General features: G+C 43.3%; 1 protein-coding gene across 3 annotated transcripts in view; it reads right to left on the bottom strand.

Moving 5' to 3' along the window:
* Nucleotides 1-914: 914 nt before the first annotated feature.
* nrp2a (neuropilin 2a) overlaps nucleotides 915-27758 on the bottom strand; it is a 68481-nt gene continuing 41637 nt past the window's right edge. Inside the window, exons 8-18 of one of the 3 annotated variants that reach the window (XM_014969675.2) lie at nucleotides 27226-27370; nucleotides 25621-25796; nucleotides 25303-25482; nucleotides 25083-25227; nucleotides 18490-18570; nucleotides 18257-18361; nucleotides 13361-13626; nucleotides 12873-12969; nucleotides 10906-10938; nucleotides 4478-4534; nucleotides 915-3683 (exon numbers count right to left, since the gene is read on the bottom strand). In XM_014969675.2, the coding sequence (XP_014825161.1) occupies nucleotides 3376-3683; nucleotides 4478-4534; nucleotides 10906-10938; nucleotides 12873-12969; nucleotides 13361-13626; nucleotides 18257-18361; nucleotides 18490-18570; nucleotides 25083-25227; nucleotides 25303-25482; nucleotides 25621-25796; nucleotides 27226-27370 (1593 nt within the window). In that variant the 3' untranslated portion in view covers nucleotides 915-3375. Of the gene's footprint in view, nucleotides 3684-4477; nucleotides 4535-5909; nucleotides 8801-10905; nucleotides 10939-12872; nucleotides 12970-13360; nucleotides 13627-18256; nucleotides 18362-18489; nucleotides 18571-25082; nucleotides 25228-25302; nucleotides 25483-25620; nucleotides 25797-27225; nucleotides 27371-27758 lie in introns of those variants that run through there. The other 2 variants (XM_014969677.2, XM_014969680.2) reach the window with 2 other exon arrangements.

Below are 27758 nucleotides of genomic sequence, written 5' to 3'. Positions count from 1 at the left end.
AAATAATCAGAGAGGCAGCCAAGAGGCCAAGGATTACTGGAGGAGTTGCAGAGATCACTGCTATTTGTCTCATTAATAAGTGTTTTACCTAGAAAAGAATGGCCTAAAGTAAGCAGCATATTATTAATTGGCTTATTACAAAAGTAAGATTATCCTGACGAAAATGGTTGTTTATCATGAATACAATAAACTCCTAATGATGAATATGCAAACCCCAAAAAGTGACGGTATGGTTTTGATCGCTGCTTTTATTGCGCACTGTTCTGAGGCGTCATTTTTCTTCCACTTTACAATGACTGCACTACCAATATTTCAAGAAATATGCACTGACGTTTAACAATGCAATGCGAGAAAATGTGAGTGTATAAATTCTTTTTAGAAGTAACTTGGAGCTTTCCATTTAGCACATTCAAAATGTTGGATTTCCGTTGAGCACAAATATCTGGTCCCGTACACATTTAGTAAGGCAGTCACAGTGGACTAACAGCAAACAAAAACACATAGCCTGTGCTTCATTTGCAAATAGGGCTTGGATTTAGGTGAGGAAAGCTTATGTAGATAAATGGAACCGTGTGTGGGAGACCCAGCAAGCTGTATAAAAGGGAAACAGTGTAATTGCTTGCGCACTGTAAGAGTGTGTGTCTCTGAGACGGCGGGCACTTCAAAGCTTTGATGTTGGAGCTCCTAAATGAGGGCCACCAGAGGTCCCGACTAATGGGACATCATGGGGAGATTAGAGGCCAAATGGAGCAGGCAGGCAGGCAACACGCTCCTATGTATGTGCATGTCGCCCAGAAAAGCAGCAAGTTCCTGTGTGTAACCCTTTTGTAATTAAAAGTGAAAGATTAGCTGAAAGTCTTGGCTGGTAATTAGAAAGGAAGAACATATTATACACAGTCTTGGTCAGTGCTCTCTGTAGTATGGTATAAATCCTTTATTAAATAATCATAACAATAATTATAATAACAATCATAAAAAGAGCATTTCTGTACAAAGACCCCTTTAAAATAACAACAACAGCAGTCCTAGTAGTGCGAAAAAATGGGGTGGGGGAATCCTATCCTCTCAAGTTTTTTTTTTTTTCCTCTTAGCCCTCCCAGTCAGAAGAGGGCGCTGTGACTGTCACTGTCAGTTTCAAATGAGTATATTTTATACCGGCTCCAAAGGCAAGCTGGATCCCCGAGGCTCCAAGGCACTTCGAAGAGAGTCAGTGGGGTCCATCAATGTGGGCCTCCGAGGACGAAAGATGGCGAGAGTGAGGGTGAATGAGATGGGTGCGCTTCTACAGTGAATCCACTGAATTTCATTTCTAAGCTGGAGTGGGTGTTTAAAAACAGGCATGTGTGTGTCCAAACATTACGGGTTCATTGTGTACTCAATGTTCTGTATATACAACAGTACATTCAGTTGAAACCAGATATTTACACACGTTGTAAAAATGTGCACAACCTTTCTGACTAACTTTGGTTATTAAATCCAAAAGTGAAGGAACTGGTGCACTTTACAAAATAGATTGTATTATGATTAAAGAAAATTACTTGGACATTTTTATAGATTGGCCTTGAAGCTAAGCATAGCATCAAGTTAGTTACAAAGTGGCTTAAGGACAACAAACTAAATGTTTTGGAGTGTCGTAGTCCCATAGAAAATTGTGGGCAGAGCTGAAAAGCTGTTTGGAATCAAGACATCCTACATACCTGACAGTTTCACCAGTTCTGTCTTGAGCTATAGGCCAAAATATCAGCAAACTATTGTCGAAACCTTGTGGAAGGAACTGTGTGAACCAATTCACACCGTTTAAAAATGATTTTCTTTCTCATTATTCTGGCATTTAGCCACTGGAAATAATTTTTGGTAACTGTCTTATGACAGTGACTGTTTAGTCGGATTTATCGTCGGGCGATGGAGAAAAAGGTTATGCAGTGTACATAAATATCTGCATTCAGCTGCACAAGTGAGGTGTCTGTGTATTAATGTGCTCAGGAATGAATGCTGAGATCGTTCTTCTTGTTCGTCCTCTTTCTTTCTCATGGCTTACAAGTCTCTGACTGGTTCAAAACCATGTTACAAAACAAATACATAAAAAAAAAAAAAAAAACAATGACAAAAAAAGCTTGCCTTGGTATGCAGTGATAAAACAAAGAAAAGATTCCCAAAGTAGGCCACCATTAGTCAATAAGTTGAGGTGGATGCTTGTGTGTGTTGGAGGAAAGATGGAATAGGTCCTTTAAATCATGGCTTTTGAGGTCCACGTGTAAAAATGTCTCGATGTTGCCTCGACAATCCTTTTTTCTCCCCCCCCCAGCATTTCCACACACAACGCTTTGCTTTTAAGGCTTGTTGTGCATCTGGGCACACAGTCGCTCTGTTGATCGGATATGTCTGGTTTGTTTCTGATCCCATTTGTTCTTTTTGTTTTTTGAAAGCACAGAGCGAGCAATAGCTCCTGGGAGGGAGAAGCACGGGGGAATTCGAGTGCTCTGTCAGTCACAGTCTTGTTCGTTCTTTCGTTTGATTCGCTTCCTTCAGGGTTCTTCGGTCTCTGCCCCAACCAGCAATCCATAGGTTGCACCGTCCAAATCTCCTTGACCTTTTCTGATTTGCCGCCAATGTAAACACGACCTTCTCTTTGACAGGAATCAGTAACAACTAAATCTAACAACACCTTTCCGTCAGTAAAAGAATGTTTCCCTCCCTACCTCTACATACACCCATACACACGCACACACACACACATACATATATATCTATATATACTTTCTTCACCTCTTTTTCCCCAACTTATCTTTAACCACAGGACTGGCAACTGGCCCAAAAGAAAACAAAGTGATTGAGTAGAAACTCAACTAAAAATACCACAGAGGGAAAGAAACTAAAGGGCCAACTGAGGCTGATGCGTAGCAGGAACTAAAGAGTCAAGGGGCCTTACAAAGGAGCTAAGTTCTAGGCCACTGTGTTCACAGGTGATCAAAAAAATACTCTTTTCTATTCTTATTCCTATCCTACCACCTTTCCAACACATTGTATCCAAATCTGTCTGTGTAGTTTACAGTATCCAGTTGCAAAACTAGACATATCTATGACGCATTTAGAAGCAGTTCTCTTTATGTGACCCAGGATTCAGCAATTGATATGTGTTGATATTTAGTGTTTGAGGCCTATCGTCCCTGCAATGGAAGCAGTCCATGGAGGTAACCCTGGTCGCTCAGTCGTTGATGAATTTGCAGAAACAACTGCCAATACTGGACGGTGCTGCGTTTTCCAAACAAGTTCTCACTGAGACCTGCACCACCGAGGAACACTAAAGTTGGCAAAGATGAAGAAAATAGAGAGAGACTTTCACAAAATGCCTGTATCTTTTCCTCATCGCTTCTCTCATGCTTCAGTGCAGCAGCGCTGCTGGTTGAGTTTGACTTTGTGCTTGAGGCCATCGTACAATTCGAAGTTGTAGTTCTCCAGAGTGGTGGAGGATCGTGACGAGAGTCCACTGTAGGAGCACGTGCAGTACAGGAGGAGGCCGGCGCACACTGCCCCGAGCAAGACGCCCAGGGAGCTCATGACGATGATTGTGACCAGGATGGGGTCCAGTGTGTATAACCACGAGTTGTCTTTTTCCGAGGTGTGTGTCACTGGAGGATCAGAAGATGGGGACGTGGGCACGTTCCACTCTGGGATATGCAAACCTAAGACAGGCAAAGGAGAGCAGATGAGAAAAATAAGGTATTTGCAAAAGTAAAATGCCAGCAGACAACTCATGCACTCGGCAGATGTTTTATTAGGTGCACCTGCTCAATTTCAAACCAGCCAGTCCCTTGGTAGGCATGGTGAAGACACCTTGCTGAAGTTTGAACTGTGCCACAGAATGGGGCACAAAAGGGAGTTTGAGTGACTTTCAATATGACGGGGTCGTTGGTGCCCGACAAGCTGGGCTGAGTTTTTATGACACAGTTTACAGGTTTGAACAACAGAACCGGCAGAGTATGCAACAGTTGAGTGGCCAAAAAAAAAAGCCCTTTTGATGTCAAAGAAGAATGGAGAGACTGATGTTACAAGACAGAAAGACAACACTAACTTAGATAAGCCACAGTTTGCCTCATTATTATTGCCGACCGTGTGAATCCCCTTTATGACCAGAGTGTACCCATCTGCTGAAGGCTATTTCCAGCAGGATGATGCATCATGTCAGAAAGCTAAAGTCAAAACTCTAACTTAATTCTTGAACAGGACAATGAGTAATTAATTCAACATACTAACAGAAACTAGATATTAATCCATGCAGTGGAACGGGAGACTCTCATCCTCGATGTGCAGCCAAAAAATCAGCAGGAACTGTGTGATGCTTTATAAAAATTAAAGGTGTTCCTGAGGCACAAGGGAGTCCAAACTCGCATTAACAAAGTGTACCTAATAAAGTACACTTTGTTAGGTACACTAACAAAGTGTACCTGTATTTTGGTATGTGTATCATGTGCCTTACCACTGCCAAGAGGGTCTCTGCCCATGGAAAGTCTCCCATCGCCAATGTGTCTGGTACCTGTCAAAGAAAAGCACGGGATCTTTAGCAGCAAATCAATTTACACCAACTTTTCACACTCATGCAAAAGAAATCCGATAAAACTCGATGCCAATGAATAAGAACTGATCTTGTGTTTAAATGTTACATATGTGTCAGATAGTTTTATTCTTGTGCAATGACACAGTGAAATTTTTTGTTTTGTTGATTGGCACAAAAACTCTGAATATGATGAAACATGGCAGTAAGAGTAAAAAAAGACAGAACCCATCAAAAGTATCTTGAAAACAGAAAACTAGGGCACCGAAGTTGACAAAGAAGTTACAAAACGTCACACATCACCCAAAGCCAGCTGTTTTTCTACTTGGAGCAGCACTCCAGACCTATTGTACTGTATAATTACCCTCCAAATATTCCCGGTCATGTGTCAAACAAATAAACACTAGCAGGATACATCGGAACATGTACCTAAATAAATCTAAGGAGAGTGTGCATTGCCATACTAATATTAGCAATACATTAGTGCTTTGCTCAACTCTTTTGCACTTCTAGTTTGTCCCTTTACTGATTCATACACTCGTTTTATCCGCATGCGTTTATGCTCAGACCTAGTCCACTGCAAGTTGAGTATATTGTTTAATTTTTCAAAATACTTCACACTACACCATATTTACTTTCATTGTGAAGTTGATCTCATATTTTCTGACTCCACTTCCTAATACAGTGGACCCTGGTATTTGCATAAAAGCTGAAATCTGCAAGACACACTGTAAAAACGCATAAAACTGCTTGTTTTAATAGCTCAAATACCAAATATACCTTAATTTAAATCAATAGGCACAGTGGGAGCCATGTTGGCACTGCCACTGAAGCTAATCTCTACGGTCTTCTTTATTTCTGTTCTTGGAGACTGGCTGCTTTGCAAACACCAGTTTATAGAAAAAACTTCAAATAGGTGAATTAGCAAATACTGAACCACAAATAGGTGGGAGTTCACTGTTCCATAGAAAATTTAAATAATTGGTTCTCAAAGTAGGTTTCAAAGGTTCCTAAGGTTGGTGTGATTGATAATAAACCTCCCTTTTTGAACCTGAAACACTCTGAAATGATTTAATATGAAATGACAAAGAAGCAAAATGACCAGCCCCTACTTTTACTGTAAAATATAGAGACCTATAAAGTGAATAACTGAACGGTTTCAGTCATGGCTTTTGTGTCTTCAGCTCCATTTCATTCCAATACCTATGCCAACAAGAATAAACAATCAAAAGTGGAAATTAGCTTGTTGTGCCATAATGTTTTTAACAAATCAGTACCCTTGTAAATATACCAAATAAATTCACCTACACATAATATTTTTTTTTGCCGGCGTGAGAAGATAAAACAGACAAATGTATGCTTTTAAAATAGAAAAATATGACTTTATTTATAGAGAAAGTTCATTAAGATACATTCCTGTCAAACACACAGTCATCACATTTGATAAAGATTGTATAAGACTGCTCATTCTGTGCCAGGACAAGTCAAAACACAATATCAATGTTGAAATCATTGCTGTCAAGGTTAAGAGCGGTGCATTTGACAATTAAAGAAAGAAAGAAAAAAAATTGGCAACGTTCACAATCAACAAAGTACTACTTATGCCTGCTGTACTCTTTGACATGGCAGGTGGCCTGAACTTAGACCTGATGCCAATGTCTGAATTGGAACATGAGTAAACTACTAATAGAAGCAGCACTTTGGTTGAGTTTTTAACTTTGTTTTTTTTTGTGTCTCTCTGTGTTTGCTGCTCTTGGCGAGTGTTCAGGAGTGGGAGTAGCTGCTTGGCAAGGGATACGACTAGATCTAGAGGTCTTTGATGGCCGATGGCATTATTAACACGGTTGCCAGGACAACGGAGGTTGGCAACGAACCGGGCGACGGAGGCGCAGCAGATGGGAGGAAAAAGTGCTTACCGCAGCCTTAATAAATGTTATCCGTCCATTAACTAATTACTGCTATTAGAAGCTTGGTGGGTAATGGTGTTGGGATGGATTGAGTAAGGTGTCCAGTCCCTCTCTTCTCAAGTTGATTTAAAAGCACAAAGTGAGAGTGTGCCAAAAACAGTTTTCCTCCACAGCAGAGGAATAAAAAGTGCACCTTTGTAGTTTTGTCAACAGACTGAGGTGTATTCTGCTGAGGTGTGGGTGGGAGGTGATGGGTTTTTGCAGTTTTGACAGACTCAGAGTGCAGTACCCCATTAAGCTGCAGAGCAAACGCTTCAATTTCATTCAAACCATCTGAGCGTAGGTCAAAGCCCATCAGCTCTGGAGCAACTAATGGGGGCAGGGAGAAATTGGCGCCAGTCGGGCACTTTTTTTTTTTTTTTGAAATATTGCTAATAAACAATATTTTTTTATTATTGTTGTGTGAAGCCAGTGGCATCCAAAGCCAGAGTCCATAAATGTAAATGTATGGGAAGCCCTCTGCAGAACTTCATGACATGCTGAGGCCATTTGAATTTGCGGTTTCAGTTTGAAAGCATAAAGGACACCGGCCTGTTAACTACCAGGAGAAAGTGCATCTGCAGTCTTTGATAGCATCTTATGGCACAAAAGAAATCAAGCATAATAGCTGGGTCAAGGGTTCCTGCATGTTTTCATAATTCAGGACTTTTCCCGTCTGAGTTTTAAGTTATGTTTAATGTTTAACTAAAAAAAACAAAAACAAAAAAAACAAAACTGAACAATAAATTTATGATGGACATTTCTACAGATGTCAAATTTAAACATGGGATGGATGGATGAATTGATAACACAACATGACTGAGCATGAAGTCTGGAAACGCGTATTTTGTGTAGAAATCCTGTAGATCTGTCCACTGGAAGTCATAATATCCTGAAGCTCTCTTTCAAGGCTGCGCTTATACACTGCAAAACACTACGCTTATGGCCTCCAGCTGGTCCTGCGGCATTGTGGGATTTGTAGGACCATAAATCAAGTAAGAAGTGGTGATGGCCGACAGCTGCGTCTATTTACAACCCCCCTTAAAACAACAAGCACATATTCGCACTGAAAAACACGACAAGGCTCGGCCTGGCGCAGGCTTTCATCTGGGCAGCTCGAAGATGAGGGGGGGTGGGAGAGTGGGGAGGGGGGCAACAAGCGGAGTGGGTGGTAAGGAGCACGAGTGGGAGTGGAACAACGTGCTTTATTACACCAGAGAGTCAGGATGAAAACACTAAACACTGAGGACGGCTGCATCCATCACCAACTGATGCCTTTATCGGGAGAGGATGAGCCGCTCAATCAAACAAGCTGGTTATCTCCGTTTTGCGATGCAGGGATTTAAGTATGATGGATTTGCATTCTTTTTGGTTTTAAATGTGCACATGCTGTGTTTGAAAGATCAATGGAAACATATTTTCTTCCTTTCCATCCGGTGCTGCAACGCCCTCCACGTTGGCATGAGTTGCGTCGCAGGCTACCCCGCGTTGTTAATACAGAGACACCATGAGCAGTGTTTTCTCCCGGCTTGCCAGATCATTTCCGCAGCCACAGCACAGTAAATGTGTCTCAGCCTAACAGTTTTCTCTCCTTTTTGTGTCTCTTGGGTCTTGTTTTAGTCTTGCCGTTTGGCAGCTCTGGCTGGCTCGACCTCTTCCCCCTCCCATCTACCCACAGCCACACATGTCTTTGTCTGAGTCCATGCTGGGGTCGTTCCAGGCGGACTGTCAGGGTTACGAGGGAGCCAGACGCTGCTAAATGGTCCGAATCAAGCTGTTCGGGAAAAATAACTTCGCCCCTCTCATCGGGGGCAGTGCGGCGTGATAATGTCAAGAGCAAACTCCTTTATGAAACAAAGGTGCAGAGTGTTTCTTTGCAAATTTTCACTTTAGTGTCACCATCACCATGGTAGCGTAGTAGCTGTAAACAGGAGTGGATCTGTCGGTCTTTGCAGCACTTCCACGGACATCACAAGTTGGCATCCAGGCGGCTAACCGGTGCAATAAGCTAAGTGTTTCTGTTTTTAGCAGAGGGTGCGGTGTCGGTCCCGGCTGTCCAGCCTCACTGTCAGAACTGGCTCCACCCCTGGGGTGGCCATACTGGTGGACCAGTTAGAGTACTGGAAGCACTGTGAGGAGCTGTGATAGGCCACGGAGAGCTGGTTCTTCTTGGTGGCCAGGTGTTGTCGGCAGCAACAGAGGGCTCTGACCAAGATGGCTACCGCCAGGAAAAGCAGGGCGCCTCCGGCGGCCATAATGTAATACCAGTGGATGGGCAAGGGAGGCACAGGAACGCCTCCCCCTGGTGGAGAAATACAGAGTGATTGGCCAATGGGAAAAGAGAGGAGTGGCATTTTTTTTTGTTTATATTCTGCATTTAATTTGCTGCTTTATGTTCTTTTTTTTCCATCTCTTAGCTCACAAACAGCAGGCGTGCATCTCATTTGAGCATGCACAAGCATGCCAGTTGCAAAGAATAAAACAAATCCTCAATGCCATAAATTAAAAAAAGAAAGAAAGAGAAATTAAAACATGAAAGCATTTACTTCTGTCATGGAGCTGGGGTTGCAGTTTGAGGACAACTTTTCACACCAAGATCATCAAGAGATTTAGGTTGACACCAGTCCAATAGCTGATTCAGGCAGATGCAATGCAGGCAAGTCGCTTTGAAGCTTCAGTGATTTCACTTGGTGTGAACTGAAGCCGCAACTATTAGTTATACAAGCAATCACACACATTGAATTAAGGAGCTTCCTCTTCCTGTTTCACACTGGCAGGGGATACCACATACAGCCTTTGGAGCCATGCAGGAATCAGTGGGACGACCAATTATTTAGCTGGCTCATGTTGGTTGATTTGTCCCAAGTTCGTAAATTATCCTGTTCTCTTGTCTCAGCTTCTTCACATTCATCAGCCATCCTGGCCGGTCCTCTCCTCCTCAAAGCCAAGGGCTGTCTCCTTAGAGACTATCTCCACAGATCCTCTCTGCTTCTTCCCCTGGCGCCAACCTCTCCTTCCTTAAATTCTTGGTAAGAACAAACTAACCGTCTTCCAAGAAGCTTGTATGCTCCTTTAAAATACAGCTGAAATAAAACCCAGATGAGATTTGGGGAATATGAATAAATTAGCACCCACATGAACTGTGTGAAATCTCACACCGAACTAGGGGACGGGGGAAGCAGAGCTCAATACTTCCTGATTTTTGGACCGTGTCACATAATTACAGGGAGGGAAATGGTGCGTGATCCCGCTACTTCACACCGCACACACTCGTCAGACATAACGGAGTGGAGGGACCCGCGCTCGGTGCTGCTCAGTCACTCTATCTGATTGCTTTCCGCCGGGAAAACCGCCGCGTGCGTCGATGTCAACGCCAGCGCTCGTGTGCGTTCGTCGAGGGTTAGGGGATTTTGCGTGGGAGTGCGAAAGCCAGGGAAGTGCACACGCATCACATTCTGCAATAAAACCCCCCAGACAAGCCTGCATCTTAGTGGAGGGCATTATGAGATGCTGAAACACTTGCATCAATCACAAAGAGACCCCTTTCCCCCCCCCTCCCAACCCTTCCACATCCCATCCCCACCTCCTTGGATGCTCTAAACATTTTTCATGAGGCATGGAGTTATTAAATCCCTTCAGGCTGTATCCTGCAGACTAGACCGGGGAGAACGAAGCTCTTTTCAAATACCTGACTGCGTGAGGTTGGTTTGATTTAGCTTGCCTTGCACACAGAGTTTGAGACTAATTCTTTGTTGGTGACAAAACTAACCTACTATGCAGCTTGCCTTGACTTTTAGATTGAAATTGTGTTTTTGCAAATGTGATTGTTTTCATTTTAGTAGGAGGTTTAGAGAGTTCTTCATGCTGGCTGATGATAAAAATGAATGCGGTTTAGTCTGGTCAGCTCCGGCAGACTTAAACATCGTAAGTGAAGGAAAGCTTTTAGGCGACATTGCAGAAAGTACTCACACTCTTTCGACTTTTCCACATTTTGTCACATTTCAACCACAAAGGTCAATGAATTTTATTGGGATTTGATGTGCCAGACCAATACAAAGCGGAATATAGTCATTAAAAATCTCATGTGTTTGTCTTGACCCTCTCTGTGTCAACACTTTGTATTAGTTGCAAGTGTTTTAGGGTGCGTCACTACCAGCCTTGGGCATCTAGAGACTTAAGTATTTTTCCTTCTATTTCACATTTCTGCTCTACTTTGTGTTGCTCTGCTACCTAAAATCCAAATAAGATTCATTGAAGTTTTCTGGTTGTAGAGTGACAAAACTAGAAGGCACTGTAATCTTTCATTTTGCAGAGAACCCGCCCCCCCTCCCCTGGGTTGATGCATACTGACGGGCAGGAAGCAAGACCACATTTAGGAAGTGACATCCTTATAAAAGCCAAACTCACCTGGGTTTTCTGGAGAAAACGCCGAGAAGGGTTCTATGAGGACAGGGAGACAAGATTCAGACAAGAACAGAAGAAGAGAATCTATTAATATGACGGAAAAATGTCACGGAAATGTCACAAGACTATCTAAATGAAATTTCCCTGATATCTAATGTGAATAATGGCATTTACTGAGTTTTTGGGAGGAATGCAATTCCTTACATGACATGAGTTTGGTTGTGAGAAGGTGAGAGACAGTGTGTGTGTGTGTGCGTGTGTGTGTGTGGGCGACATGAATGTGCTTACTGGTGGACTCCCAGCAACACTGGGGAAGGCTGGGAGGTTCTGGGTGGCTGTAAACTAACGGAGCAGAACCTTCACTTTGATTGGGTGGAATGCAAACAGAAAAAAAGCGGCGCTGCGTGTGCGTCTCAGAGAGTGTTTGATAGCGTGTGCGTGTGTGTGTGTTGAAGGGAGGGCGGTTAAAAGAGAAGGAGCGAGGGGAAAACAACTCGGGAACGAGAGCCTTTTTTTTTTTTTTTTTTGGCGGGAACACAAACGCGCTGTGAAAAACTCAACTGTGTTGGTTGATAAGAAACATCCCAGCATGCCATGGGAGTGGCAGGAGGAAGTAGGCAAAAACAGGAGGGGGAGATGTGAAGGCAGGGCTGTCATCTTCGCCTTCCAAGCTGCAGAGCAGCATAGACTCTCTCAGGACTCTCGCGACACATTTATAAACACAAAAAATGTCGGAAAGCGCGGGGAAAAACATCCCCCCCAAAAAAAAAAAAACCCAGACGCATTTTCTTTTAATTACACACTAGTCCACCTGCGAAGCCAGCTCCAAAGAGATGATGGCTGGGGTTTGGCTTTGAACCTGCAGCTTGGTCTCTGATCTGTTTAAGACCCTCTCTGAAGCCCCCGCTTGGGCCAGATTAAGTAGGCTATGCTTGTGCTCGACTCACGCCCTGCACTCCCAGAGCTTGCTTGGGAAACAGCCTCTCTAGTAATTCCCTCTGACGTTTCGGGAAAAGCTCTGTTTACAAAATACGACAGGAGCGAGAGCGAGAGAGATGGATGGAGCAGAGAGGAAGGGGAAAAATCTAATGAAACATAGATTAGCATCTTCAAGACCCATGGGGCATTTATGGCCTACTTTTCCTATTCTTCTTTTCTTTTTGGTGAAGAAGTAAACGACGTCCCTCCCTCCCCTTTGCCTCCCACCCCTCTCTCCTTCGTTTTATCTCTACAGTTGGTGGGCTCTTCGATCTCCAAAAGCTGGGATGTGGAGGGGAGGATTAGAGTTTGAAGTGTTTACCTCCTCACGTGCATCAGTGTTCATGGACCTCGCGGCTAAAATGTTTTCGTACAGCAACTTTGCACAAGAACTTGAATTAAAGGGCCTTGTTGAGATTTTATGACATAAACTAGGTAAATAACTATAAAACATAATCAAAATCTTGTATGGTTAGTTTTGTTTTCAAATATAGATCTGAAAAATGTGGCATGCATGTGGATTTAGTCGATACTGTGTAAAAAGCACCTTTCACTTCAACTGCAGTTGCAGGATTTTAGGGTTACGTCTCCCATGCTCCCCAGACAGAGCATCAGTTTTAAATTACCTGAAATTTCTCCACTGGATTTAGGTCTGGACTTTGACTATAACATTTTAAAGCATGATGGAGGCAATTTTAGTCTTTAAGAGTGCTGCAGAGTTTTCACCTTTCAAATTTCTAGTTGCAAAAAAAAAAAAAAATCATGTTTATTTCCTTCTACTTCACAATTATGCTCTACTTTTGTTGGCTTATTACACAAAATACCAATAAAGTTGAACAAAATAAGGTTTGTGGTTGTAACATGAAAAAAATATGAATGCTTTGCAAAGATATGCCAACCGGAGTGAGCGATGATGGATGTGTTGATGGTTTCCATGTTCCGTTCTATATTTAAAAATCCATTTTGGCAAGCTGCAGCATTATGCGACGTACCTGTGCACTCTTTCAGAGGGGAGCTCGCACTCATGTGGAGATTGTCTATCCAGATGTGTCCTCTGGTACTGTGATGAAAGAAACCCTCGATCACAACCTGGCAGCCAGAAAAGAGACGGAGAAGCGGAAGAATGCGTGAGACAGAAGACAAGATGAAGGCCAGGCGGAGCAGGGGGCGGAGGCAAGTGAGAATAGGGACAAACAGGAGGAGGGAGGATAAAAAGTTAATGTGAACCTGGTTGCACTCAGCACTTGCAGTAATGGTTTAGTTTACTGCAAGCTACTTATGCTTACTTTTTTATGAGAACATCAACTTCTTGTGATGTCTCTGACAAATGCATGAGAACAAACAAACAAGCTGCCGGCAGAGAAAATAGTTTTCTCTGTGTACTTTTCAAAGTTAAACCTGACTCCAAAAGAATGAATCTGACTCTGTGTTTTTATTTATTTATTTTTTCATTAATCTATAAATGTAGCCATTTTTCTACCTGGAATTCTTTCGGGGAGCGCGGCACGATGGTCCGGCCTTCTTTCCAGACCATGGTGTGGTTGTCGCGGAGCGACCACAGGAGGACCTCGTCATTAAGGTCGTCCCGCAGAAACACATTCAGGTTGCCCTGGGAATCCCCCCACATCTGGTAGGAGAACAGGAGGCAGAGGGGTCCGGCGTTGGCCGGCACCACGGGGCTCACGAGGCGAGCGCGCTGCTCCAGGTTCTTCAGGCTCACGTCCAGGTACAGGTAATTGTTCAATGCTGGAATGGTAGAAAGTTAAGATTTACAGCAAATGTATTCACACCCCTTAAACGAGAGCTGGGGGACAAATTAATTTTGTTGATTGATTGAATCTTTGGCTAGTAAAGATTTATTTTTTGGGAAAATCCAGATTTTTTTTTTTCACCAATGCATTCTACAACAAAATATAAAGGTCAGTCTAAGTTTAAATGTTTTCTTTTTTGTTTTTACAAGACTAACCAATAAAATTCAAATAATATGTGAATACAGTCTTAATATACCAGAACAAAGCTGTAATATTAAGAGAATGAATTAATAGTTTTATGAGAACTCCAACCAAAAAAAAAGGCAAATTAATTATTCAAGCTTTTTTTTCCATTAAAAAACATTTTTTTCGTAATTTTAAGGCGTTCTTCTGTTAAAATTGCATCTTTACTGCACTACTGTGCAACTCACAGAAAAGACGACTGAAATAAAAATCACTCTTTCTGTCAAAAGAAAATGATAAACAAAAAATAATTTTAATCAGATGTGGCATGAAAAATGTTATTTTTAAACCTTATCGCCCAGCCCGGTTTGTTTCCTTTTGCAAGAAGCTGTGTTTAAGTATTTTAACTCTAATCTGATTGGCTGTATGGTTTATGCCAGCATTGTGTGAGGCTGGAGTGTTCATTTCCAACCTGATCCTTGAACAAAAAAAAAAAAAAAAAAAAAAACCGGAGCTAATCACTGATTGCTAACAGGAACGGGATCCCTGCTGCACAATGGTCGCACAGAACAATAGGGATATGACAAATATAAACACACCGAAGAATAGGTCCTAACAAGAGGGCCATTCACATGTGAAGTATCACGGCCCATTCCTCTTCATTCCCCTCTCAGGTAACTTCTTTAGCGACTAAGAAAAAAAAAAGAAACGTCTCGACAAAAAGCACGGCACTCCATTTGTTTACACCAGAGGATGTTTAGTTTGCAAATTCGACGCCGGCACGAACTGCATTGTGAAAGACAAGCGAGCCGACTGTATGAGAAAGAGATTGAGTGCGAATGCGAGTGTGAGGGAACGAGAGAGAGAGAGAGTGACTCTGTGAAGAATTTCCTAAGTGGGCCCGGTGGGAAAATGTCCAGCATCAACAATCTGCACATTAAATCACCTGCTTCGTCACAAACAAACTGTGTATATGCTGCAGGAGTCCTTCAGGGCCAGAAAAAGAATCACGAGCATAACAGCAGATTATAGGATCTGCCTGAATGTGTTAGTTTCCACCGCTTGCTGCACAGCAGAGACTAATAGCCTGTATTATTCAGCTCAGGTTGGAGAGCGACTCCGCCGATTCGGACTGGACCTTTTCCTGAGTGGCTGTGTGGCTGTGTGGGTTTTCCGTCGGATCACACAAGCTGTATCTGGGGGGAACAAATCTGTCTTGAATCTGACAGCCCCCCCGCCCCCACTTTTGCCCACCATACGGTCAGAGTCGCCTGTCTGTGACACTTTCCACACTGTGACTGTGACAGTATCTCCCATGGCCCATCGCGACTCAGGAATGATTGTGTGTGAGTGCAGTCTTTGCTGAATTTGAAGAATATTTAGTGCTCTACAAAGGATTTGAAACCTCTTACATCAGCTCCCCCCCCCCAACACCACCACATTGTTGTAACTCCTTCTAGCATTAGAACATTATTAATCTGAAGTTTTTTTACAAAAATTAACACTTTTTTTTTCTTTACACTTGTTATTTTTGGTGACAGTGAAATGATAGCTAGTCCTAAACATATTTTTTTTTTGAACAAATACAACCTAAAAACTTTAGCATGCATTTGTATTTAATCCACTTTACTCTGAAACCCTCGCATATAATCCACTGTAAACAGATGACTTTAGTCCGGAAATTTGTTGGATTTCATTTATTTAACCAACTTATCCACTGTTGTCACAGTGACCCACTGCTATCCTGCTGCTTTTCCAGACCTGGGGGAAAGTGGTGTGCTAACCAGACCTACAAACCACAGAGCATTAATAATCTATTTCACTATTTTCCTGCTGCCACAGGAGGCAAACGACGAGTGATTTTGTGGAGCCTCGTTGTCACATTTTCATCAGCAAAGCATCTAAAGCCAAAAATAATCTTATAAATCCATGGTGGCTAATTCTGGCTTTATTACTGGTTTCACGTCTGAGGTCAAGAGGTGACAAGTTTGTGGCTTCTGGGTCACGAGGGAAAAACGAGCCCTGCAGAGGATTAAACAGTGATTTGATAGTGGTGAAATAATGATCCTGTTCTGGCTGAGATTTCTGACCTTTGACATTAGGGGGAAAATCAAAGGCGTGTCAGAATGGCTGGAAATGATACTTCAAACATAAGAGGCGCAACCTGGCTTAATCTATGCAACCCTTCACGATCTGGCTGTGATGAAAGAAGCCGCTTTGAAGCCCTCTGCTGAAGCCAAACAGATCACGCTTCAGGAGCGGCGGGATTAGGCGTAGGATTGTTACTGGTATCGAGGTGCATCGGGTTTTTAAAAGGTTAATATTTCAAAAAATACTGCAGCTTAAAGTCTGTTCAGCAAGTGAATTGCGAAAGGTTTTAAATTAAAGAATTTTAGGAGCTTGTAAAGGCTACTAAGATTATAAAAAGATAGTTAATATTGATATTTATGCATTTGTGTACCTGCCTTCAATTCCTTCAAACACAGTACAAATTATACAGTCAAAATTTATAATAGCTCCTGAAACGGCTATTTTTCCCAGCAAGCCAAAGCTTGGTCAATACTGTATACCCTTTTTCCAACCCAAAGGAACTGGAAGTCAAAACCCAACAATAGTTTGGTTTGATAGCAACTTTTGGGAAGAGAATACTTTCAGGGGTTTTGCAGGAATGTTCAAGGGATCATTTTAATTTCGTTTCAACAAGGTTGTTTCCTACGTGGCTTCATCAGAGTTTAGTAATGTCCAAATTCCTCTACAACTCATGGAACGGATGGCCGTTGCTAGCAAATTTCTAAAAGACAAACAATCAAAAACCAAAATAAAGGACGTGGGAGACTCAAACATAGAAATTTAAACAGCTAATAAACGTAAAATAAGACCTGTGCTAAAATAAAATAAGACCTGTGCTATTTTTAAGATTTTTAAAATCTTAAAAATATTTAAGATTTTAAATATCTAAGCAATCAAATGCAAGGTCAAAATAGTTATTCAGCTGTGGCGAGGTGCTTTCAGAAGGTAAAAAAAAAACAAAAAAAAACAAACAGCTGGTGCCGTATCGTTCCCGATCCCAGAGGGAATCTTCTTCCGAAGCTTTGAATATCACGGCATAACCCAGACATTTGATCGTTGCTTATGCATAAGGAAGAATGTCACTTCTGCAGGGAATGACTAAATGGATGCAGCTCTCCACAGCGTCATGAAAGGTGGGGCTAACGTAACAGTTGGGAATGATTGCTCTTCTTTGGACCTTAATTGCAGCTACTGGGTCCTAACCTCTTAATGTGGAGCTGTTTTGACACCATAAGCCTGTTTGTCACATACGAGGACGTATATACATGCCCGACACATCCGCGGCGTCTGTTTCCCTCTGATTCCCCCGCTTCATTTTCATTTCAGCACCCTTGGCGAGCAGCACGGCTGGCAGACAATGCTGCCGCTAAATTAGGCTGGTTTCAATTTAAGAAAATTATTTTCATCAAATTGAAAAAGCGACTCAATGAAGACGCAGTGGGAGAATGACTCCATTTAATTGTGGGAAACGGCACCTTATCTGGACCCGCGGAAGTTGATAAACTTTAATGCATTTGTGCTTGTGCCATTTTCTCCACAGAAATAAAATCCTCCCTGCAGCTGCATGCATAAAGGCTCTCAGCTGATGTAGAAAATCATCAAACACCGAAATGCATTTAAGGGATGCCATGTTTCCTAAATTCGTTCAGCCCTCGAGTCTCTGCAGGCGAAATCTGAGTCATTTAGCTAACCAGTCAGAGAGTCCAGAGGGGGTGAATTACAAGATGGAACATAAAACAGTGGGTGTTATGCTGATTTTTTTTTTTATAAACTATGCATTCAGTTAGACAGCTTAATAAATGTGGAGGGCGAAATAACACTAACTGTAGCCATTTAAACTATAACTGGCAATAAGAAAGGAGAAAGCCTTTAAATAGATAAGAACAAATTCCTTAATTGCACCGATATTAGGGTCGTCACTATCAGTACGACCGATATCATGGCTGACATAATGACAGTTTTAGTTGTCGTAATGCTTCACAGACGATATAAATATGACATTTCATGGGTGCTACAAACAAATGTAAGTAAGACAGTTTATTTTGTGGATGTCTGCTTTAAAGCTTAATAAGTTCAAGGGGCTTCTGTTCTTTCTAATTATATGGTGGATGGTATTATTACAAAAATAGCCAAGTAAATTAGCATTTAGAGTTGATCTGAAATAATGTATTTAGGGGAATGTAAGCGCATTAAATGTTGTCAAAGACGGCTAACGCGCTGAACGACAGATTAGATCCGCCGCTGGCGCATTTTGGTTTTCCACTCTTTTCCATATAAAGTGCTGTCAGACTCTCTTATAATTTCGCTCTAAACACGTTGCCCTCATTCAACCACAAAATTGTACCCTGTTGTTAACGTGGGGAGCCACTCACATTGTTTGCGCCTCGACCAGAGCAGTGAGGCGCCGGGGTCCTGTGTCCATCCGCACAGGTCGTGGTCAAAGTCACACATGCCAAGAGAGGAAGGAGGCGTGGCTGCTGTTGAAACAGTGAATAGAGAAGAAAAAAAGGTAAGAACAGAGTAGGGTGGAATGTGAAATGACCTTTATTACCATTGAATCAAGCCTCCTTAGACGACGGCTGATCCGAGGTGGGGTGCTTTTTACCTGTAGTCGTGTTGAGGACTGTGGTGGTTTCCGGGGTAGGAGTCGTGGTCGTAGTTGTGGTCGTAGTTGGAGTGCTGATTTCTGCAGAAAAACACGAACCGTAAACTCAGGTCAGGACGGTTAGGTACAGAAATGATGTAAACATTTTTCTAATCTGAAAAGTCAGAACTCAGACCTGGAAAACCCTGTGGTCACTGATCATGCTAACTACTAACAGCAGTACAACACAGTAACAATTCTACCACCATCAGCTCATGGTGACACAAAGGCCAATTTATCGCACAAACTCCTCAAAATGGTAAAGATAAGAGAACATACAGATGAATGTTGATGCTCAGAAGTTTGGAATTTGCAACAGGAAAGCAGACAGTCACCAAAACGTGCCCATGTTTACAGTCAGAGCAGCAACCAAACAGTTTAAAACACTGTTTCAGTTTAAAGTGCCGTAAATATCTGCTTTAAAGCAGCTCTAAACAGTAATTTTAGCAAATGCTTTAACTAAGAGCCTAAACTGAAAACTGCTCATGCTTTTGTCTCCTGCCAGAGGCATGAAAGGACAGAAAGCCCCTCAAACACCCAAGAGGGCCCCTGTCATGTTTTGTCTACGAGCTTAGATGTCGGTATCTGTCTAAGACGCATACTGGCCAAAAAGCGCATGCACACGCAGACACACATGTCTGACACTAAAGCTGATGGATGGATGTGTCTAACTAACTCCCCTCGACCTTGGATGGGATGATCACACTCTGAGACCAATCTCTGGCTGTCAGCATGGCTCCAGCACACACATATATAAACAGATGCCTTCAGATGTGTGTGTGTGTGTGTGTGTGTGTGTGCGTGTGTGTGTGTGTGTGTGTGTGTGTGTGTGTGTGTGTGTGTGTGTGTGTGTGTGTGCGCGAGCAAGTCTTTTATTTTCATAACTTCTATGCATTTGGACAAAAAACTCCGGGAGGAACAGAGAAATGTAAAGCTCCTGTCACGCCGTTTCCTGCCTTGCCACCTATGCTGGCATATTGAAAAACATGTGGGTCTAGGAAATGAAGACGGACATCATGTCCTGTCTCGCTTTTGAAGTAAGTGTGATGCTTCTTTCATGCATTTGTACTGATACATCTGTAACAGTAAAAATGTGTAATATGGGGACCATATTCTTGATGCCTCATGCTCACGCATGTGTTGCTTTCTGTTTGTTCGTGTTATGAATAGTGAGTGTATATTGGGATCAGAGGTGTGGATTTCAGTGTTTCGCTGCTTCGGGAAAGCGTATGTTGTTCTCACTATGAGGTCACGGTTTCATTTTTATTTTTTTTTACTTAATACTTTTAATATCTTAAATGTTTCAGACAAAGATAACTTGATCAGGAGAAGTTATTTCATTCCTTTAGGAAAAATGGCCACCTACCGATAAACCTAGGTGCTTCTATTGTTGTGGAATGATTTGGGTTCACTCTTTTTTTGCAGAGTTGTTTGTCATATTCTCCTCTAATAGTGTCTTTTAGTGGGATCATGAAGATGGCCTTTAATCAAACTGAGTTCTGCAGCGATGAAATGTTCTTTAATGACCTCCTAAACGATTCATTGAAGCACTTTTTAAGTACTCGTAGTCGGCTGAAGATTCTCCGTTGTTCCATGATTTCTCAGTTTGTGAATAATGACTCAGTGATTTTCTGAAGCCCTTAAAGCGTATAAATGTCAATAACTTTGCTTTACAATTTTTCTTAAATTTAATTTGTTGCTTTTTGGGAACTGTCAGCCTCCTTGTTGCTAGGCAAGTTGTTTTAAAGTAATTCCTTGCAACAATGACAGAATTCGCAATTGAACAAACTCTTTAAATCACAGACAATTTATGCTCTTACATAGGGCCAGGTTGGTTCAGATGTTTTGTTTTTTCCTGAACGAATGAAATTGAAAACAGTTTTTCTTTTTTGGCTAAGGTTATTTTTATCTGATACTGAACGTACTTAGAAGATCAGAATCAATTAAGTGTGACAACAAAAGTAAAAACAGAAGAAATTGTTTTTCACTGCACTGTACCTGGTGTTAGACATTTTAAAGCATTGTCAGATAATTATTTTCCAATGGCATCCAGTCAAAAAAACATATTTGATTTTTAGCCGTCAAGTCATGAAAAAGGCACAGTTTGCGCATTAAAAAAAAAAAAAAAACTGAGATATGTACGCAAACACACATGTGGAGCAGGCTGCAGCTGGAATGTGAAGTGGGGAGTGTTATTAGGAGCAGATGGGTCAACCTTGGTGCCATTACACAGAAGTTTGGGTCAGGTCTCAAACAAAGCTTCACATTTATCATGTGAGCAAACTGTGTAAGCGCTTTTCTCCTCCAATATCTGCAGCACGAAACGATTACAAACATATTCACACTGTTTTTCAAGCATCGCTTTCGCAAAAGCAGAAACATCTTTCGACTACACTGTCAAAGCGGATTCGTCAGCATATCACATTTCATACTCCTTTGTCGGCTTTCCCCGGCTTTGTCTCACTTAAGACGGCCCAAGCAACTCCGAGGCGTGGACGCACAATGAGCTCACGCGAGACGCTTTCAAAGGGAAAACCGGCGCATGGAACGACGTGAAGCGGAGTCGCGAAAATTTACCGCTCCGAACGCCCGTTAGTGCCGCTACTCCAGGGTCCTGCTGGGAATTTTCCATCTCTCCTTGCGACTGCCGTTCAAAGGCTGCGGAAAGCAAACACAATGTGATAGACAACCGATTGGCTTGGAAAACGAGTGGAACGCCGCCCCAGCTGGAGAAATGGCACACATGAAAGGGGTCGGCCACAGCTGGCGACGGCTTCTGACATTAACCCAGCGTTAATGTCATGTCCTTTATGCCAGTCATTTTCCACCTAATGAGACGCTTATCACTGCCGGGAAGGTAAAGGCAAGGAAAAGCAGCTCCTCTTCCCAACAAGCATCTCTCCGTTGCCTGTGTGCCTTTTTTATTCCACTTTGACCTTTGAGTTCAATCTCAGGACAAGGTGTTAAAATAAACCAAGAGCCAACACCTGTGTTACCTGTGTGCACAGCCAAATGCAAACACACACACACACACGGACGCACGCACACACAAGCACACACACACACACTCTTGGTTGAGTCCATTAAGATTCCCAAGAACTTGGTGCTTTCAAAGGTCAGGCCCTGTCACGGTGTAAATGGGCTGACCTTTCCGGGGTGTGACAGCAGCGTCCAGGCCAACGCGACTGACTTGTGCATTCGTGCGCACGGAGAAAGACAAGAATGTGCGATAACGTATGCGACCTGCCTCCCTCGCCTCGAGCACTGTGCTCAATGTGTCCGAGTGTGCCGCGGTGGAGAGGCCTAATAATGCGGGAAAAGTCCCTCTGCGGCAGAGCGCCGGCTGACATAACGCGTCTGCAGCTGCAGGTGGTGATGCAAGTCGCCATCATGCTGCAGGACGAGGCTCCGAACTCTTGGGAGCAGCTGACACAGATAGCGCAAAGTCGTGCAAGCATGCATGCCAAGATTTCTCTCCGCTTTTACACCTAAACCTTTTCTTTCTTTCTCACTCACAGGGAGGCGGCGCGGTCCAGCAATGAAAGACATAGCTCACTCCCAAAGAATCTGACTCAGCAATATGACAGAGACAGGAGGAAGGTGTGGGGGGGGGGGGGAGAAAAATCCTCAATTATGTAGAAAGCCTTTCTGTAAATCTCTCCCTGGCACTCCCAGGCGCAGTCACACGCTGATAAATGGACACACATTCCTGTCCCAGAGGAACGAAATGGGAAAAAGAAGTAGGGGTGAGCCTTAGTGGATTATCCCTGCACGTTTTAGTACAGTGCATTCTTGTGTTTCTGTCACTTCAGAAGTACATCCTACGACTAAACCACTGCTTACTCTAAACCAGTCATTCTCAAAAGGTTAAGTCCCTCGTTTTGAGAAAGAAAAATACTTTCTCTGTCTGGCAGGAAGTGAAAAGGGTCAGGTTAACTTTTAGTAACTGAAAATAGAATCAATATTCTCTCAAATGAACATGTCTATTTGATGTAAACAAGGAATGAAATCAGTTTTTAAGTAACTTTTTCCTTCAGGCTTTGGTTTTTAGTGCTTTGCTAAAAGAAAAATTCCCCATCTTTCTGTACTTATTTCGACAAAAAAACCTCTTGTTCCCTGCTTCTCATTGGTCAGCAGGTCAAAACGGAGCATACTGACCACATCTTCCTCCTGGCGTGACGTCTCGTTGCCATGGAAATCCCGATTCGCTGATTATGTTGCATGGAACCAATTCTTGGAAGTCATGGAATCCAAATCTTTTCCTGCTTCCTTTTTACTCCAAATAGCTCCACCAAATAGACATAAAGCCTTATTTTCCTCTTTTCTTAAAAGCTTTAGGGTTTCCTTGAGTGTCTTTAAGTCTCTCTTCTGATGTCATGAAGTAAATCTGTTGTTTCATTCTCTGAAGTAACATGGAGACAAAGAGGCAAACCTGAATCTTATGCTTTTAGTTTTATTGCGTTTTCTGAAATGTTTTGGGCCTCATCACATAAATACTAATTAAAGGAAACTTTCCTAGCTCCTTGGGCTTTGCTGTATTTACTGGGATTTTAACAACAAACAGAAGCACGAATCGAGGCACCGGAGGTTTAAATTATAGGTGTGTACATGAGCGTGTGAGGTCTCCGATTCTGGATAAAGCATCGAGATTAGCCACCTACATTCTTTACAGATCCGCACGGATTCCACTCCTGAAGGTATAAATATTTAATTCAAGGAGTATGCAAACAACTAAAAAAAAAAAAAACTACTGGTATTGTAGAAACACTGTGTATGAGGCAGCAGTGCAGGAATATGGTAAAAAAAAGAAAAAAAGAAAAAAAAAAGGTGCGCGCGATGATGAGCAACAGGAGAATGAGGCGAAGGAGAGGGAAACAGGCGAGGCATGGAAACCAAAAGAGAGCAAAAACATTTACAGACCCACGCACCGGGCCCCAGGCTGGGAAAGGAAAGAACTGAAACCATGTGCAGAGACGAGGGAGAGGCAGCTCATCCTGCCTGACTGGCGGTAGCTGCTGATATGCTAAAACATGCATGGGGGGAGAAATATGTTTGTTTCATCAGCCTGAACCATATAAATAAGTAGAGTGAAGACATCACTGAGCGGTCTGAACTGAATGATTCACAGGATGTCAGCAGCGGCCTGTTATCCCAGCTGAGTCGGTCGGTGGTGGTGGTGTGTGAACAATGTGCGACTGTTTGCAAAGTTTCTGCGTGCCACATTTTGCCAAAAGCCTCTCTCGTGCATTTAAACTTCTGTATCAAAGTGTTCGTTTCATTTCACCTCCATCTTTCTGGTTCCTGTTTGTTGGTTTAATCCGCTCCGGCCCAGTGTTTGCTTCACTCGTCAGTCAGCGGTTAATGCAAAACATATTGTGTCCTGTGTTTCGCAAGACTTCAGGAGCTCGATGGAGGTACTGTGCCTTGCAGGATTCACCGCAGTCACAACCATAAACCTTAATGTAGTTTATTAGGGTTTTATGAGATGAACCGACACAAAGTAGCGCATAATTGTAAATTAGAGAAAGGATCAGACATGGATGGACAATCCTCTGTCTATTTTCTATTTTTTCCACTGAAGAGCATTAAAATAGATCGGTCATGTGAGACTGCAGTTTTTTTCTTTTTTACATACGTTGCTGCCATGTTGCAGAGTTCAGCACAACAAACCTTATTAATTTCCCCAAACACAAACAATATAGGTCACACGTCGAAACGTTCAATTTTGGCCACATCTAACCAGAGCACGTACTTTCACACGTCTGCTACGGCCTGTTACATAAAATACAGATAAAACACGTAGATGATAGTGACAACGTGTGAAAACATTCAAGCCACAGCAGAATTAGCGCAGAAGTTCTTGGAGGAAACTAATCAGGCATCTTTGCGTGGTGATAAATCTTCGCTGCCCAAACAGATAAAGGAAATGGAAAGCTACAAACAGACCTAATGATGAAAAGCACCTTCAATTCCAATCAACACATATGGACCCGGTTCTTGTTCGGTGGGTTGTTTGGTAAACATGTGTCCGGCCCTGTGCGTGTCGAGCTACACGGCCGCCCTGTTCAGGCGCAACAGAGGGAGTGGTAAACAGTAACAGACCGTGTGTGTGTGTGTGTGTGTGTGTGTGTGTGTGTGTGTGTGTGTGTGTCAGTGAGAGTGTGTTTGTCTCTGATGGAGCACAAAGATCACATCTGGCCAACAGACCATGCTGGAAAGTGAACAAACCGGCGCTCTCACTTGCTGGAGAAGCATTCCTGTAAACCAAACCTTGTACAGATCCCTGCTGAGTAATGCACTTGGAGAGGAACTCAACTCTCCTTCAGGTGAAACGATTAAAAAAGAAAAAAAAAAAAATCAGAATACTGCCTCTCCTCACCTCAGGCAGCCTCTAATGACTCTCATGCATATCTAATGTGAGCCACCTTCCTCAAGGTCCATTCAGCCCTGCCTGGATCATTTCAATTCAGCAAATAATTCGCGACTGAATCCTGTAGGCAGGATATGATGGGGGTGGGGAGAGGGGAGGAAATAAAAGCAGAAAGACATCCTACCTGGAAGGTCGCATCCAAGGATCTCCACTCTCATCCCGATCCCTCCCGGGGACCACCTCTCTGGATACAGCCTGATGTACTGCGCCACTGTCTCCTCAAAATGACGCAGCTCCGGAGTGTCGTACTGCGTGTTCCCCTCAAATAACTGCACCAAACATTATCGCTGAGCTCACATGCAAATGGGTACCTCAGAGGATGATCTTTCATTAGCTTCACCCACCTTCGGCTGGCTGGTCTTTACATCCATGATGAAGTTCCAGTCTTTTCCGTTCAGGCTGTGTGCAACTTTGTACTTCCTGACAAATGCGCGGTTGTCTGTGGCAGGTCCACTTCCCGGGTCTCCTCCCCGCGCTCCCTGGGTAATGACGCCACGGACGGTCTTGGGAACACCGAGGTCCACCTGGATGAATGAGAAGGAATGTACAATCGAACTCTCATGTGGACAAAATAAATTGTGGCAAATGTATAATCAAGGGTTGTTTTTAAAAGTCCATCAGTCCAAGTGCACAGTAACTAGGACCCTGACATAAGCTCATACCTGGAGCCACTCCTCTCCAGCCAGAGGCTGCGCAGGCGCGGGGAACCAGCCCGAGCGACTTGCCACAAGCCGAGCCGTGCTGGGATTCCACATCATGTCCCTGCTGGACGACACCGAGATCTGGGCGTCAGGGAGCAGGCCGGACATCAAGCCCTGCAGGTCCGAGCACGGAGCGCCTGGAGCAGAAGGCAGAAGGAGGCAAGAGAGGAGTTAAAGCGCCACTACGCATATTCCCACCAGGGAGTGGTTAAAGATTGCACTCCTAACAGCTGAGCTTTAGGATTTCAAATCGGAGGAAATAGGAGAAGCAGAGGTTCTGGCTGGACTCTAAGCGTGAAGTTAGACTCCCATTAGTGAGACAAAGGCTCGTATGAACTCCGCCGCTGCTTTGCATTCATGCAATTCACGTCTCACACTGATATTTAAGCATCTTTTAATGTCATTCACTGCGACGTTTCTGTCACTATACCGGAAATGAGACTCATAGCTGTGCAAGTGACTGGCATGGGGAATATACGTGAGGAGGAAATGAAGGATTAGGCGAAGGTAAAGGTATAATTCACAAAGATAGGAGGAAGAGATGGGGAGGCAGGGGGGAAGCACAAGTGACTAGGAGGAAATGTAGAGATGAGACATCTGCAGAGAAAAACAGGAGGAAAGCGGTGGCACCGGATCGGCATGGAGAAGAGGAACAAAGACGCAGAGAGAAAGAGGGAACTGGTGGGAGGATGGGAGCACGGGGGAGATGTTAGTTGTGCTGACGGTTTAAGGGAACTCAAATCAAACTTTCATGCTGTTATGTCACTGCAAACGCAGAGCCACGTAAATAATGGATAAATCGCCCAGGACGAGCAGATACACGTGTGCACGCTCCTGAACGGCGCACCTTCCTTTGAGGTCGCCGCCCTACATTTAGAAGCCGCCTCTATGCGGCAGGTTGCACCGATGCTGTAGGAGCTGATAGCTGTTTCAATAGCAGCTGTTGAGGCTGAACTGAATCACGGTTTCTGATGTAAGAGCGAACAGAGAGCCATGAATGATTGAGCAGTACTCGTTTCCCGATCCGGAGGAGCTCGCGGAGCAAAGAGGAAGCTTCAAAAAGAGTTTGGAAACCATGGGAGATTTTTCTTAAAGAGGGAGGGGAGGCTGGAGACAGAACACGAGCATGGAGAAGAAGTGGAGGGGCATCGGAAGATTAAAGCGACACATGGTGGTACCTCCTGATGGAACAACAGAGAGCGCTTTCTTTCATTAGCCTAAGGCACGGTATACTCAAAAGACGGCGCTGGGAATATGCATGAGTCTAAATGTACACGTTAGATCCTATTTCTTTTTTAACTCTTTTTGAATAAACTTTGCATGATGTACCAGACAGTTGTTCTTACTGGAATAGCATTAAGCAGTGGGAGGCAGAAAAAAGTTTGAATATCAGGTTTTTTCACAAAATTACTGAAATAGGGCTATTATTATTATTACTACCATGTCATTAGAAATGATCACTACAATATACAGTTTGCAACTCTTCATCATGAAAACACATAGTAATGCCATTTAGCAATGTGATAGAACACAGTCTTGTGAAGGAAGATCTGTCAGGAAGTTAACCTGTGATCTGGCATCCATGGAGCTCAAATCTTAGTGCAATTCCATTCTTCCAAGTCTGAGGTCGGATCCGGACGAAGCGGGCCAAAACCGGCTGCGGGATGCGGTTCAGGACCACCTCGGCCGGGTCTGTGTTGGCGTGGAAGATCTGTGGAAAAAGGAAAAAAAAAAGAGCAAGGACAAAACACGGCGTCAGAGGGGAGACGGCAGACACACACATGCACATCTCTTGCTTCGACGCCCTCCCGCTGAGCGCAGTTTCGCTCGGCTTCACACACACAGTGGCAGGCCGGACAAAGCGGAGACAACCCAAACACGGATCCGGTGTCAGCATCCCAGCTGTCGATGTGTTCCCAGGTCAGGGGTTCAGAGCCGGGAGGCTGGGAAAGCCCACTTGATATATATATATGTATATATATATATTTATTTTTTTTCCCCCCCCACTCTCTTTTTCACCTCCATGCCTACACGCATGCAGACGCTGCCAACTCAACACGTTGGTGGGCACAGGAAACCCACGGGAGACGTGACCCGAC

The sequence above is a fragment of the Poecilia mexicana genome, unplaced genomic scaffold, assembly GCF_051168715.1.
Source record: "Poecilia mexicana isolate PSO_F unplaced genomic scaffold, ASM5116871v1 scaffold_2, whole genome shotgun sequence".
In the NCBI taxonomy this organism is placed as follows: Eukaryota; Metazoa; Chordata; class Actinopteri; order Cyprinodontiformes; family Poeciliidae; genus Poecilia; species Poecilia mexicana.
Note: the sequence above shows the minus strand (reverse complement) of the source record. Positions and strands in the feature narration are given on the sequence as shown.